At 49.8% G+C, this 15815-nt stretch overlaps 1 protein-coding gene across 1 annotated transcript in view; it reads left to right on the top strand.

Moving 5' to 3' along the window:
• Positions 1 to 983: 983 nt before the first annotated feature.
• The window catches only part of Fat4 (FAT atypical cadherin 4), a 131500-nt gene continuing 116668 nt past the window's right edge, over positions 984 to 15815 (top strand). Inside the window, exon 1 of the mRNA XM_050138422.1 lies at positions 984 to 7638. Within this exon, the coding sequence (XP_049994379.1) occupies positions 2464 to 7638 (5175 nt within the window). The 5' untranslated portion in view covers positions 984 to 2463. The remainder of the gene's footprint in view (positions 7639 to 15815) is intronic.

The raw sequence follows: 15815 nt of genomic DNA on the forward strand, positions 1-15815 counted from the left end.
TCTGGGCGCCGAAAGTTTGAGGTTTGGAGGGATTCCTGTGGCAAAACTGTATGACATATGCCCTATATTTGCATTGTTTGGCTTCAATTCACATTTTGCAAGTTGGTTCCCTTAAAGGGGAAAATTATTGACCCGATTCCTAGTCACGTTTTTATTTTTATTTTTCTTTTAAAGAAACCTCGCGCGCCACCACACAAATAAACCGAGGCAGGTGAATCATCTGAGTGCAGTTGGTGATGTGCGACATTAAAAATTAAATTTAAACTTCATTTTATTTATTTCTATTTTCTTAAAGCTATTCCGCCCCCTCCTGCGCCCCCAAACCAAAACCGAAACCAAACGTTATTAGATTTTCTTTGGCCAGAAAATGTCGGGGAGGGGGGAGCCCCACCGGTGGTCAAAATTCCAGACTGGGATTGTCAGAGGAAACTGTCCCCGCAGAAACTGCCATTGTTTCAGCGAAGCCCGGGGGCTGGTCTGTGAACCGGATTCCAGCTGGGAGAGTAACACAAGCTGCGGGTACCCCAGTGGCCCTCTCTTCCTTTGAGAAGTTGGAGGACTGCTGGCAGCGAGGCCTCGGTGTCCTCTGGAGCCGAGGGAGAGCGGCTTGCGGCGCAAGTTCATGAGTGGGGAAGAGCTGGGGATCTGCGAGGTTCCGTGGGCAGCAGCTCGCTCCGGCACTGCCCTGGCGAGGGCACGAAATGGTTAAAGCACAGCAGCGGCGCGCATTCCCAGACAGGCTTTGCCTAATCCTTCCTCCCGCGTTAACAGACCCTCGCCCCCAGCCTTTCTTTCATTTCCCTCGACCCCCTCCACCGAATTATTACCAGCCTAACAGCCTAATGGCACCCTCAGCTCCGGCCACTAAACTTATTTATTTCCAAACCTGACCCCACCCCCATCTATTCCGCGGCTGCCTCTTGGTGTGATTGCGCCGACGCCGGCCAAGATTTGACCAAAAGGGAAAATAAATAAATAGAAAGGAGTTGGGGGGTGGTCGCCCCCTTCTTTGCGCCTCCGCCGCGGGGCTCGCCCACCGCCCGCCCACAGCCTCGGAGGCCGCGGTGACGAGCGTCGCCCCAGCCAGTGGCGGCAGGAGGCGAGGGCGGCGGGGACTCCGGGCGGGGCTGTGGCCAATGGGCTGTAGCGGGGCAGGGCCCGCGGGTGACAGGACCAGAACAGGGGAGTGGCGGCCACTGGAGTCCCGGAGCATCGAGGGGCGAGCAAAGTTTCTCAGTCCTGCTCGCGATCGCGGACAGCCCTCCCCCTCCGTGTGTGCGCGCGTGTGTGTGAGTGCGTGTGTGCGCGCAGCGGGGAAGGGGCGGGGAGAGTACGAGGGACCCGGAGAGGCAGCGGGGGACTCGCCCCGCTCCAGATCCGTGGCGGTGCCACCTCCGAGCCCTGGCTGCGAAGGAGCGCGCCCACCCGGCGCCCCGTGCAGCTGCACCGCACCTCCGCGTCCCCATCCTCCGCGGAGACCGCGACGGAGGGACCCACCCCTCCCCAAACACAAAGCCTAGCGGATTACAAAGTGAAACTGACCCGGGACAATAAAAATAGAGATACCAGGACAAGGGCGAGGCTCTTTCGAGGGCGCTGGTGCCCGCTGACGCCCGGGGAGGAACCCCTGGCATGGTGAGGGAGGGGACTCGGGGAACCAGCACTGTTGCTGCTGCTGCTGCTGTCCGACCCCCACGACGCCGAGGAGGAAGGGGAACCCGCGCTCTGTGGATGTACAAATGATGCCGGCGCGGAGGTGAAGGATGCGGAAAGGAGCCTGTGGCAGCCTGGGCGGGACCTCGGGCTCCGAGCTGCGGTGGGCGCAAAGACATCCCGGGTTACCAGCAAGAGGACAGAGTTGAGGGCTGCTGGAGACTCGGTGGGCACGCGGTGCCCCGGGTGCCTCCGCTGCGAAGGGAAGGAGCCCGATCCAGAGACAACCTTCCCAGCTCCTCCGGAGTGAAACCCTAGAGGAGTCTGCACCGCAAGTTTCGCCTTCGTCCAGCGTCCCTGCTCAGTCTTCGGGGTGCAGAGGTTGTGCACCTCTTGGCTCTGTCCTGTTTGGCATCAAGCTCCGGGTAAGTTCTAAAGTTTTTGGAGAGACGTGCATGCAGTGAGTGACTCCTCAGGTCCCCCCAAATCCAGGCCTCATCTCGCAGCAACTCCTCTCCGCGGTCTGGACGCTCAGACTCGGATTTCCAATCCAAGTGTTTGGAGGCCTTGAAACTTTCTCGGGAGAGTCCAGGGATGCCCCACCGCCTGTCGCCTCATCCTCCCCTGCGCTGCGCGTCTCACCGGCCACCGGGAGCCTTCTCTTGAGCTTCTGCCCCTGGCTCACTCTTCTGAACTTCAGAGATCTCCGGCCAAACTGGCTTTTGACTGGCGCCACTCAGAAGCCCTCCGGACCATCCCGTTTCCTTCACCTTGCTTCTCTTCCTCTCACGGTTCCTGGAAACCAGGACCATGAACTTGGCCGCAGACCCGGCTCCTGGCCGCAGGCGGCTCCCACTACTCTCTCCATCCCTGTGCCAGCTACTGCGAGTCTGGGGGTTGTTGTCTCTGCTCCCGGGCCCAGCCCGAGTCCAAGCGGCCGAACAGCGTCAGGTGTTCCAGGTGATGGAAGAGCAGCCTCCAGGGACTCTGGTGGGCACCATCCCAACACGTCCGGGCTTCACCTACCGGCTCAGCGAAAGCCACGCCCTGTTCGCTATTAACAGCAGCACCGGAGCACTGTACACCACGGCCATCATCGACCGCGAGAGCCTGCCCAGCGACGTAGTCAACCTGGTGGTCCTTTCCAGCGCGCCCACCTACCCTACCGAGGTGCGGGTGTTGGTGCGTGACCTCAACGACAATGCCCCAGTCTTCCCGGATCCCTCGATCGTGGTCACCTTCAAGGAGGACAGTGGCAGCGGGCGTCAGGTCATTCTGGACACCGCCACGGACTCTGACATCGGCTCCAACGGCGTGGACCACCGCTCTTACCGCATCGTCCGCGGCAACGAGGCGGGTCGCTTTCGTCTGGACATTACCTTAAACCCCAGTGGCGAGGGTGCGTTCCTGCACCTGGTGTCCAAGGGTGGGCTGGACCGCGAGGTCACACCGCAGTACCAGCTCCTGGTGGAGGTGGAGGACAAGGGTGAGCCAAAGCGGCGGGGTTACCTTCAGGTCAATGTGACTGTACAGGACATTAACGACAATCCCCCGGTGTTTGGCAGTTCCCATTACCAGGCGGGGGTGCCCGAGGACGCGGCTGTGGGCTCGAGTGTCCTGCAGGTGGCGGCGGCAGACGCAGACGAGGGCACCAATGCGGACATCCGTTACCGGCTGCAGGATGAGGGAACCCCCTTCCAGGTGGACCCGGAGACGGGGCTCATCACCGTGCGAGAGCCGCTAGACTTCGAGGCCCGGCGACAGTATTCGCTGACAGTGCAGGCCACGGACCGTGGTGTGCCCTCGCTCACCGGGCGTGCCGAAGCGCTCATCCAGCTGCTGGATGTCAACGACAACGACCCTGTAGTGAAGTTTCGCTACTTCCCCGCCACCTCGCGCTACGCTTCGGTGGATGAGAATGCACAGGTGGGTACCGTGGTTGCTCTGCTCACCGTGACGGACGCGGACTCCCCGGCAGCCAACGGAAACATCTCGGTGCAGATTCTCGGGGGCAACGAGCAACGCCACTTTGAGGTACAGAGGAGCAAGGTGCCCAACCTGAGTCTCATCAAGGTGGCCAGCGCCCTGGACCGCGAGCGAATCCCTTCCTACAACCTCACAGTCTCCGTCTCGGATAACTCTGGGGCGCCCCCTACCGCCGAGGTTCAGGCGCGCTCCTCCGTGGCCAGCTTGGTCATTTTCGTCAACGACATCAATGATCACCCTCCGGTCTTTGCACAGCAAGTGTACAGAGTGAACCTGAGCGAGGAGACGCCTCCGGGGAGCTATGTGAGTGGGGTGTCTGCCACTGATGGTGACTCTGGTCTCAATGCGAACCTGCGTTACAGCATCGTCTCTGGAAATGGGTTGGGCTGGTTCCACATCAGTGAGCACAGTGGCCTGGTGACCACCAGTGCTGCAGGGGGCCTTGACCGTGAACTTGCCTCCCAGATTGTACTGAATATCAGTGCCCGAGACCAGGGGGTCCACCCCAAGGTGTCCTATGCCCAGCTTGTGGTAACTGTCTTGGACGTCAATGACGAAAAGCCCGTGTTTAGCCAGCCTGAAGGCTATGAGGTATCTGTGGTTGAGAATGCTCCAGCTGGGACGGAGTTATTGGTTATAGGGGCAACTGATGGGGATCTGAGCGACAACGGGACGGTGCGCTTCTCCCTGCAAGAGGCCGAGGGTGACCAAAGGCTCTTCCGCCTGGATCCTGTATCTGGGAGACTGACTACCACTTCCTCCCTAGACAGAGAGGAGCAAGCCTTCTACTGTCTGTCGATTCTAGCGACAGACCTGGGCTCCCCTCCCCAGTCGTCCACAGCTCAGGTGAATGTCAGCCTTCTGGATATCAATGACAACAGCCCCGTGTTCTACCCAGTCCAATACTTTGCTCATATTCAGGAGAACGAGCCTGGAGGTAGCTATGTCACCACCGTGTCTGCTACCGACCCAGACATGGGTCCCAACGGGACTGTTCAGTACAGTATTTCAGCTGGGGACAGGTCGAGGTTTCAGATTCATGCTAAGAGTGGGGTTATTTCTACAAGGATGGCCCTAGACAGAGAAGAGAAAACAGCCTACCAGCTGCAGATAGTGGCTACTGATGGGGGCAACCTACAGTCCCCGAACCAGGCCATAGTCACAGTCACGGTGCTAGATACACAAGACAACCCACCCGTGTTCAGCCAGGCTGCTTACAGCTTCGTGGTCTTTGAGAACGTGGCGCTAGGGTACCACGTGGGCAGTGTTTCTGCAACCACCATGGACCTCAATGCCAACATCAGCTATCTCATCACTACTGGGGACCAGAGAGGTACGTTTGCTGTGCATCCTGTCACAGGGCAGCTGACCACAGCCAGTGTGATCGACAGGGAAGAACAGTCCTTCTATCAGCTGAGAGTAGTGGCCAGTGGGGGCGCAGTAGCGGGAGACACCGTGGTTAACATCACCGTGAAAGACTTGAATGATAATGCCCCCCACTTCCTCCAGGCAGTAGAGAGCGTAAATGCAGTGGAGAACTGGCAGGCAGGACACAGCATCTTCCAGGCCAAAGCTGTGGACCCCGATGAAGGTGTCAACGGCAGGGTGCTCTATAGTCTGAAGCAGAACCCCAAGAACCTATTCGCTATCAATGAGCAGAACGGTAGCATCAGTCTGCTGGGCGCCCTGGATGTTCACACGGGCTCCTACCAGGTAGAAATCTTGGCCTCGGATATGGGCGTCCCCCAGCTCTCCTCCAGCGTCATTTTGACAGTTTACGTCCACGATGTAAATGACAACCCACCAGTGTTTGACCAGATTTCCTATGAGGTCACCCTTTCTGAGTCAGAGCCCGTGAATTCTCGGTTTTTTAAAGTGCAAGCTTCCGACGAAGATTCTGGGGCAAATGGGGAAATAGCCTATACGATCACAGATGGGAACGCTGGCGATGCCTTTGGCATCTTTCCAGATGGCCAGTTGTATATAAAAAGTGAACTGGACCGTGAACTTCAGGAGAGATATGTGTTAGTGGTCGTTGCCTCTGACCGGGCAGTGGAGCCCCTAAGTGCTACTGTGAATGTCACTGTGATTTTAGAAGATGTGAATGACAACAGGCCTTTGTTTAATAGCACCAATTACACATTTTACTTTGAAGAGGAGCAGAGAGCCGGGTCATTTGTAGGCAAAGTCAGTGCTGTGGACAAAGACTTCGGGCCGAATGGGGAAGTGAGGTACACTTTCGAGGTCGCCCAGCCCGATTTCGAGCTGCATGCTGTCACTGGGGAAATCACCAGCACCCACAAGTTCGACAGGGAGTCACTCATGAGGAGACGGGGCACAGCAGTGTTCAGCTTCATAGTGATAGCCACAGATCAGGGCCTCCCTCAGCCTCTCAAGGACCAGGCCACCGTGCATGTCTACATGAAGGACATCAATGACAACGCCCCCAAGTTCCTAAAAGACTTTTACCAAGCTACAGTGTCAGAGACGGCGACCAATCTGACCCAGGTCTTACGGGTGTCCGCCTCAGACGTGGATGAAGGCAATAATGGCCTCATTCACTACTCTATCCTCAAAGGAAATGAAGAAAGACAGTTTGCTATAGACAAGTTCTCTGGCCAGGTGACTCTTATAGGCAAGTTAGACTATGAAGCGACCCCGGCCTATTCCCTCCTCATCCAGGCGGTGGATTCGGGGGCCATCTCCCTCAACTCAACCTGCACACTCAGCATTGATATTTTGGATGAAAATGACAATACCCCCTCTTTTCCAAAGTCAACACTGTTTGTGGATGTCTTGGAAAACATGAGGATTGGTGAACTTGTGTCCTCTGTTACCGCCACCGATTCCGACTCGGGTGCCAATGCAGACTTGCACTACACCATCACAGGGTCAAACAACCATGGGACTTTCAGCATTAGTCCAAACACTGGGAGTATCTTTCTTGCCAAGAAGTTGGACTTTGAGACGCAGTCTTTATATAAATTGAATATAACAGCGAAAGACCAAGGGCGGCCTCCTCGGTCATCCACGATGTCAGTGGTGATCCACGTGAGGGACTTCAATGACAATCCCCCGAGCTTTCCTCCGGGAGACATTTTTAAGTCTATCGTGGAGAACATCCCTCTTGGCACATCTGTCATTTCTGTGACAGCGCACGACCCGGATGCGGACATCAATGGGCAGCTGTCTTACGCCATCATTCAACAGATGCCCCGCGGCAACCACTTCAGCATAGACGAAGTCAAAGGGACCATCTACACCAGTGCTGAGATCGACCGCGAGTTTGCCAATCTCTTTGAGCTAACTGTGAAAGCCAACGACCAGGCAGTGCCAATAGAAACCAGGAGGTACGCTTTGAAAAATGTGACCATTTTGGTGACAGACCTCAATGACAATGTCCCAATGTTTATATCCCAAAATGCCCTGGCTGCAGACCCCTCAGCCATGATCGGTTCCGTCTTGACTACCATCATGGCTGCAGACCCCGACGAAGGTGCCAATGGCGAGGTCGAATATGAGATAGTGAACGGGGACACGGACACCTTCACTGTGGACCGCTACAGCGGAGACCTTCGTGTGGCTTCTGCCTTGGTGCCTTCGCAGCTCATCTACAACCTCATAGTGTCAGCCACAGACCTGGGCCCCGAGAGGAGGAAGTCAACCACGGAACTGACCGTCATCCTCCAGGGCCTTGATGGGCCTGTTTTCACACAGAACAAATACATAACCATCTTGAAGGAAGGGGAGCCCATTGGTACCAATGTCATATCCATAGAAGCAGCTAGCCCCAGAGGCTCAGAGGCTCCGGTGGAGTATTACATCGTTTCTGTTCACTGTGAAGAAAAGACTGTTGGACGTCTCTTTACCATTGGACGGCAGACTGGTATCATTCAAACTGCAGCCATTTTGGACCGGGAGCAGGGAGCATGTCTCTACCTGGTGGATGTCTATGCCATTGAGAAGTCATCTGCCTTTCCCAGGACACAGAGAGCAGAGGTGAGAGCTTGGGTTCCTTTATTATTTGCTCTGGGTGAGCTTTATATATGTGTATACATGTAAATGTCTATATGTATAGACATATACATATATATACAAATGTATATTTACACATATATATGTCTTTGCTAGTGTGCTTACTCTCTATGATTTAACTGTGTTTTGTGGCTGCTTTTATAAACAGGGACAACTTGAAAAATGTTGTCACCTACTGACAGTTTCAGAAAAATGCAGCTATCATCCAGGCTACAATAAATAATGAACTTTTTAAAACTTCAATATCCCTTACCTGCAATCATGAGTGTAAGGCTACTGGACAAAGCATTTGCCATTTTCATAAATGACTAAAGCCCATTTGTACGGACTAACCTAGATTTCTCTCCGTAAGGAAATCAGCTGGGGGATAGGCAGTGTCGGAGTTGAATCCTGGTTCCACGGTGAAGGGGTTTGCTAGGTCTCTGAGTGGGTTAGGTTTCTGAGTTGGGTTTTGCTGGAGCCTGCGTGGCAGTTTACACTAGGACAGCACTGACTTCCCCATCCTCAGCAAGCTTGGCAGATCATAGGCAGTGAGTAATCTCAGCGTGGTGAGCCAAGTTTGTGGAGATTCCTGATTTCTTCTGCCCGAGGGGCTTGCAATCGACCTCCTGGCACGGAGGAAATGCTGCTCTTTCTTCCTAAGAAAACTTGGGTAGCTGTGAACAGTTAGATCCAAAGTTCCCCTGTGAGTCTTGGGATAAAAGTGCACTGCTGTTAGATGTGCCGGTGCAGGCACTGGTCCTGTCTCCAGACGGGGAAGGCTGCCCTGTGCACGAGTCAGGCCTGAGCCCATCCTCCAGAGGCACAGGCTGAACTGTCGTCTCCGCCCATCCTATGATCGTTGATCAGCATCTTCTCAATTAAGCTCCTTTGTTCCAGGACTGTGTGAGAATTGCCAAGAATGGATACAGCTACATTCTAGAACGTTTGATTGATGTTTTCTGAGCCCCCCCCCCCCCCGCTTCCCACTCTCCTCAGAGATGTCCTAGCATCTGCCTCTCAGGCAAAAACTCAAAATATCAAATGTGGTTTCTGATGCCTGGCAGGTATCCAAACACAACATGGTGGTGAGCATGAGGCTGTTGCATTTATTTACTTGCTTTCTCCTTGGGGGAGACCAAGGATGCTTTCATTTTGAGTGCTTGTTTTTATTATTATCTTCTGGAATCCCCTGTGATTGTGTGTGTGTGTGTGTGTGTGCGCGTGTGTGATCACTAGCTCTATGCATCCTACTCATGGGATCAGAGGGCATTAGCGCTCATTAGAAATATAATTCCCAATGGTCATGTAATTGTAAATGAATTTCAATTTTTCCTTGCACAACTTTCCTGAGAGGCTTCAAGGACAAACTGTCTTCTTCCATCTACTTACTGCTCTAAAGATTTTAACATCAGTGGTCTTTGGTTTGGATCAGGTCATGATTTATGCATAAGTCATTATTGGATTTGTGCGTATTCCATCTCTCACTTTCTTCTCTGTAGTTACTTCTGAGATGAACAGCCTCGATTAGTTTAAACACCCAAATATTTACTGAAGGCTGGCAATTACGTCTCTCTGGATAAAGGCTGCATTCGTTAAACAGATGACATAATTAGGTGTTTATTTCACTCAACTGCGTTTATTGGAGGAGAGCAGAGCATGGGAAGGAATGCTCCTAGGTGCCATTAGAAGACCCATCATGCCTGCGACTCACCCATTCCATAGGGGAAGACGGACTTGCCATAAGTGTGCCAGATAGTGATGTCTCTGGAATAGGCACGAAGACTAAACATAATTATTACAAATAACTTTTGTTAGGAATGGGGGCAGCATGCCCATTGCGTCTTTAACCTCAGTTGACATCTGTATGAAAATTACTCTTTCAGACTTCCTGTATCCTCTGCATTGACAAACCAAGGAGAATCAATCTGAGGACTAGTGTATGTGTGTGTGCACTTGTTTGTGTGCATGCACGCACGTGTGTGTACCTGTATGAGTGTTCATTTCTTTCTCTTTCTCTCTTGTACACACACACACACACAGACACACAGACACACACACAAATGTCATACCCTCGGAATACTAAAAGTGCTGAAACTATAAACCAACATTGAGTTCCCAGGTTACAGCCACTCCTGAAATTTAAACCAAATGTTTTATTTTTTTATGCCCAAAGAGCACTGAAATCAGTAGTTTGGAGGTAAAACTTCATGTTATTCTTGATTGTGTTCCCCCAACATATAGAATCAGCTGATTTTTTTCAATTGCTCAGTTGGCGAGTTATGATGCTGCAGTGAGAAGCCATAGAGTGTTGACGGCAGAGGTGACTTGGGCACTGTTCCTTCCCAGCTTCTTTTAATGTATTTGAAAACATGCATTTGTCTGACCTGATAGGGATCTGGGCAGCTTGCTCGGGGCTCAGGCCAGTGTCACACATTCTGTGTGATGAGAGGGTCAGGGGAGAAGATGGGAGATTGGACTGCGGTCTGTGGTATTGTTCACTTTGGACACTTGACAAGGGACACACACATTCTCTCATGCCACCTGTCAAAGCTAAGGCTTGAATGCTTTAGCTAAGGCAGGAATACCTCCAAAAGCTGTCTACTATAATACGTCAATTAATTGATTAATTAATTTTAATTAAAATTCATAAAAATTTAGAAGTCTGTTTTACTTACAGACTTCTAACGGAGCATTGGGTCTCCGTTAAACGCCACGATGACCAGGGACTTTGCTATATCGATCCTTTTTATTTCAGAGTCTCATTTATTACCCAGCATGTGGTAGGTGCTGCAAGCTTGTTACTGCTGAGTACCACGGGGAGAACCAAGGTCAGAACACAGCTCCTTTGGGGAGTGACTTCACGAAAAGCTGTGGGTAAACTTGACCTGTCAGTTGAACAAGAGCAGAGAATAGGAGTTACCGCTGTTCTACAGACGAAATGAAGATTGTCAAAAATTCAAAAGAACAGAGGGAATAAAGTAGGTCTGCCATAGGGTTACTGTGTGAGTGGAAGAGGGGCTGCAGCTGACCAGGGTCACATGGGCCACTTTCCAGGCCATTGGCCTCTGGACCCCCTTATGCTCCTCTGAAACTCCCCAAGGGCCTTCTGGTTAAGGGTGTGTCTTAACCATCTTTCTTTATTAGTTGTGGTGGCTTGAATAAGAAATGTCCCTCATGGGCTCCAGTATTTTCTAGCTTTCAGGGGGTGGAGCTTTGCTAGATGAACACTGGAGAAGGCTTTGAGAGCTTATGGCCTCCATCCATTACGAGTTTGCATCTCAGCTTCCTGTTTGCGGTTGAGATGTGATCTCTCAGCTTCCTACTCCTTGGTTTGCTGCCCTGACTGTCCATCATGGTGGACTTTTATCCCTCTAGAACCATAAGCCAAGGTCAACACTTTTGTCTGTAAGTCACTTTCAGTCTTGGTATTCTATCTCAGTCACAGAAAAGTAACTGAGGGACTTGTTTTAACGAAGCAAAAAAAAAAAGTTGCTGATTTATTAACATTACATGAATCATAATGTTCTTTTGTGTTTAAAGATGTTACATGTCCAAACTTGAAAATTTGAAGTAATATCTCACATTTAAAAATTCTCTTTGGCCATGACTTACAGAATACGGTAGAAGTCTCAAGCGTTTTGTTTTGTTTGTTTGTTTGTTTTCCAGTTAAAATATCTGACATTATTCCAATTCTCAAACAGGTAGGTTTTATGTACGGTAATGAAAAAGTATTTTGGGTTGGTCCCCTGTTCAGGTAATCATTGATTTTCCCATCCGGAAAGACATTGCACTGGGACTTATTGGCAAGACATCAGGAAATCAGTCAGCAGATTTACCTGTGTAGTTAGATGAAAATCTATGCTCTCTGCTACCTTACAAATGGATCCTTGCTATTTAAGATGTATGCAATTCAGAAAATACTGGTGTAAGTGACTGAGACTTTGTCAGAAAGATTTTTATGGTAGGCTATTTTATGAATTGCAAATATACTTGTTTTAAATGATGGATAGTTGAATGTTCTAAAGAACATGTTTGTGTGTGCATGAGTGTGTTTATGTGTGTGCACGTATGTGTATGTGCTTAAGTGTGATTATGGGTGATAGTATGATGTATGTATATATGTATACATGTATGTATATGTGTATATGGATATATGTATGTCTTCATATGTATGCATGTATGTGTGTATGTGTGTCTGTTGTGATGTAGTCAAGCCTTGCTACTCTGTCAGTTTATTACATATCACAGTTATTTTTGTGATGATCGTCCATAGCACACATGTCCTTTACATGTTCATAAATACATTGTATCATCAGCAATTGTGGCTGCCTTGCTTTGTATTAAGTCTCTTGAAAAACGCTCCTTTTAATGGCAGTGGTGTAGCTGTGACCCATATCTGACCATTTCCCCTCCAAATACTCCAGAGTCCATGAACTCCACTGTATTTTCCTCTTACGCATCTGAGTGAGGCACACAGACCAAGTGGCATCTGTGTGTGCGTGGCGATTTCACTCGGCCTCTCCCCTGCCCGTCTCACGCACACGCTTGCAGATCTCAGGCCTCACTGTTTTGATAGCCATGTGGTATCCTTGCACACGCATCATGTGTCCTTTACCTTGCCATCCACTGCTGCTCACATGGGTTGGCTGGTTTACAGTGCTCATCAACATAGATGTAGGTTTGTCTCTCCAAGGCCTGCACTTCCTCCTGTCTGTACACCTTCAGTGATGGGTTACTGTATCCTGTGACACTTTTCTCTTTAATGTTTGTTTGTGAATTTTCTAATGTTTTCTGTGATGGAGCCACCAGTTTGCATTCCGCTGCTACAGTTCAAATTTTGTTGACTTGGTCCCTCTGGTGTCCCCCACTGAGGTTTTGTGGAACCCTGGGGAGCTGCAGCTTAGTGGGGGGGCATTTAGGATATCCTGGACATCCTCAAAGGAGGCCAGTGCCTGCGATCCCTTCCTCTTCCTCCTTTTTCTCTGCCTCATGATGCAGCCAGTTCACTCCACCATGCCCTTCTAACCCAGTCTGTTGCCTTACCACTGGCCCAAATCAAGGATGCCAGTGGGTCATGAACCACAGCCTCCAAAACTGTAGTCCACAATAACCCTTTATCCTTATGAACTGATCATCCAAGGGATTTTGTTATAGTCATGGGAAGCTGATTAACCCACATGTACGGGTACATGTGAGTACATTCTTGCAGCTTTTGTAGCACTAACCTGCTCTGGGTGGCAATAGTTCTAAAGGGGGTGGGGTGTCACTGGCGTGGAGAGTGACACGGAGGCTCACGTTTGCCTGAGGCTCTTTGATGTCGCACATTCTTTACATACCTGTTGGCCATCTCTTCATCTATCTTCTTCTGGAACTCTTGGGTCTTCTACCCACGATTTAACGCCATTGTTCGGTTTGAAATTGCTGACGCGTTTCAGTTTCTCAAATATTTCCACAGCTAACCCCTGTCAGATTCATCCTTTGTGGCTGTTTTTCCATCTAGAGATTTAGATTTATCTCTCGCGGTGTTGGTTGTTTCTGTCATCCTGAAGCTTTTTAGTCTGATTTTTATGTGCCTATTTTTTATTTTACTTTTTTTTATCATCTGTACTTTCAAGCTTTTAATAAAAGAATGCATGATCACTGTTTTGGAAGGAAGTACACTGGGGGAATGTTTTATTCCAATGTTCATATCGAGGTCTGTCCTTCTGTCTTTAGTCCACTTCCACAAGATGAAGAGCCAAGACCTAGCTTGGTTCACACTGCCAAGTGCGCAAGGCTGTTCCCCAGCACCATCCAGGGACGACCCTGTCCTCCTCCATGATGTGTTCTAGCAGCCATTTGTCATTGCAGGTCAGCCCATCAGCAGTGGGTGACTTTGCCTCTGTGCTTGCTGTCCTTGTCCAGCGATGTGGCCTCTGTTTTTATGGTGACACATGACAGTCGGCTTGCAGAAAACTCTACATGTATTGACTCCCAACCCGCCTGGGGGATGGTTAGAAATTATTCATAATTCAAAATTTTACTTGTTAGCTCAGAATTTACCATAACATTGTCAGTTATTTTGCTGGAGGTGTCAGGTTCCCTTCGCTCGCATTAAACTAACCATGAGCAAGTAGTTTCTCTCAGGGGCTCTTTGTAGTGTAAATGCGCTTCCCCAGACAGCAGCTTCCTAGGCTCATCCCCTAGTCAGAAGGGCCTTATTTTACACAACCTCAGTCCTCAGCCGGGTGCAGAGCACTGATTCTCTGTGCACATGTAACACAGAACACTGATAAGCGGCATTGAGACCGGAATCTGCATTTACTGCAACCGATAATTGTGCTGCATTCTAAAGAACACTTTTTACGTTTTGGTGGAACTGGCATCCAGGTTTACTGTGAGCACTGGTGTGACCCTGATGCTGACCTATGACCTCATCCAGGTGAACATATCCAGATAAATACCTCTATAATAGCCTAACTCCTACATACATGCTTGGACTGTGTTTAGTTGATACTAAAACGAGCTTTAGCAATTGGATAATCTATTAATTTTTACAGTAAAGCCATATTGATGACGAAGAGAAGATGGGGATGCTGGGTGCTGGGCAGTTAATTAAGAACTGATTTTATTCCAGGCAGTTTAGAATTAGAGTTGACTCGCGTTAGGTGAGATGTCTCAACATGCTAGACCTGGACCTGATTAAGTAGAACTAAACACCTAAGATGAGTATTAATGGCAGAGATGGGAACAGTTTGACATTTCTGAATTTAAAAGATTGACAGATGAAGACTTCTCATCCAGGTAAGGAATAACTGGTAAATAACAGGGGCCAATGTAGATCCGAATGTTCCTTAAAGTAGCCCCAAAATAGAATATGATGATATTTCCGTTTCTTTGGGCGGGGTGGGAGAGAAGTTTCAAGGCAGGGATTCTCTGTGTAGCTCTGATTATTCTGAAACTCACACTGGCCTCAAACTCACCGAGATCTGCCTGTCTTTGCCTCCTGAGTACTGGGATTAAAGGCTTGTGCCACCAGGGCCCGTGATTATATTTTATAATGGCAGACTTTCAGTAGTCTGTGTAAGAGCGGCCCATGGAAGGAGAGTGGAATACAGAAAATGAAGATAAGTAGGAAGAATTATTACATAAATCTCCATTATAAAACATTCTCAGATGAGATAGGATGACTCAGTAGGTTGAACTGCCTTCTTCTTACCCTGTTACCTTAGTTAGATCCCACAGAGGGCAGAGGGAACCAGATCCTGGGTTGTTTCTGACTTCCACACACACACACACACACACACACACACACACACACACACTATGGCACACCTGCACACCCCTAATTATTATTGCAATAATAGCAATGATAATACATATGTAATGACCTATTAGCCATATACTTCTATTGTACAAAGCGTGGGATTCCCCCCCCCCCCATGATAGAATTAGATAATGAAGTCATGATGATAAACAGGGATCCAATTGGCAGATAATTTACATATGGTCAAGATCTGGCTCTAGGTCTTCTTCATGCATTTAAGAAACACACCGAGTAAAACTAAAGAAGATTCCAGTTTCAGGAGAGATCAGGAGCCATTTAGAAACGCGTAGGGCAGTGGAGTGACCGCAGCCTATGAATTTGTCCCCAACGGCGCTCACCCCCTAACTTACTTTAAGAATTACATATTCTTCTCATTCTTGTAGATACACGATTTGAACGGTGTAAAACCTTTCCATTGTTATAAGGCTTTCCACACTACTTTTTTTGTAAAGCATCAGGCAGTGGTTAAAATACTTGATATGATCTCTAGGCATCTGCGGCCCAGCGTGTTTCTACTCAATAAGAAGTAGAAACCGCTAAAGCCAACGCTGTAGGCTAGCAGAACCACTGAAGGCAAGACGCTGTTTCTAAGATGGGACATGGCTTTGAGTGTTACAAATGACTCAGGGTAACTGCTACATCCACTCCTCCCCTGGAGGACGTCTGACCTACTGGGGCAGAGTGACAGGCTAGCTAGAGGAAGGGAGTGAGGATGGGAGAGAGGCCCAGGCTTCGAGGGCTATGAGGACTTTGCCGCCTCAGTTGGAAATGGCAGCCAGATTGGCAGTGATTGGCAGTCTGTCCATATGACAGATGTGGGTGGCAGAGGTGTCACAGAGTGGGAATGACCCCC

The sequence above is a fragment of the Alexandromys fortis genome, unplaced genomic scaffold (genome assembly GCF_014885135.2).
Source record: "Alexandromys fortis isolate MF-2015 unplaced genomic scaffold, M_Fortis_MF-2015_v1.1 scaffold_15, whole genome shotgun sequence".
NCBI classification, from domain to species: Eukaryota; Metazoa; Chordata; class Mammalia; order Rodentia; family Cricetidae; genus Alexandromys; species Alexandromys fortis.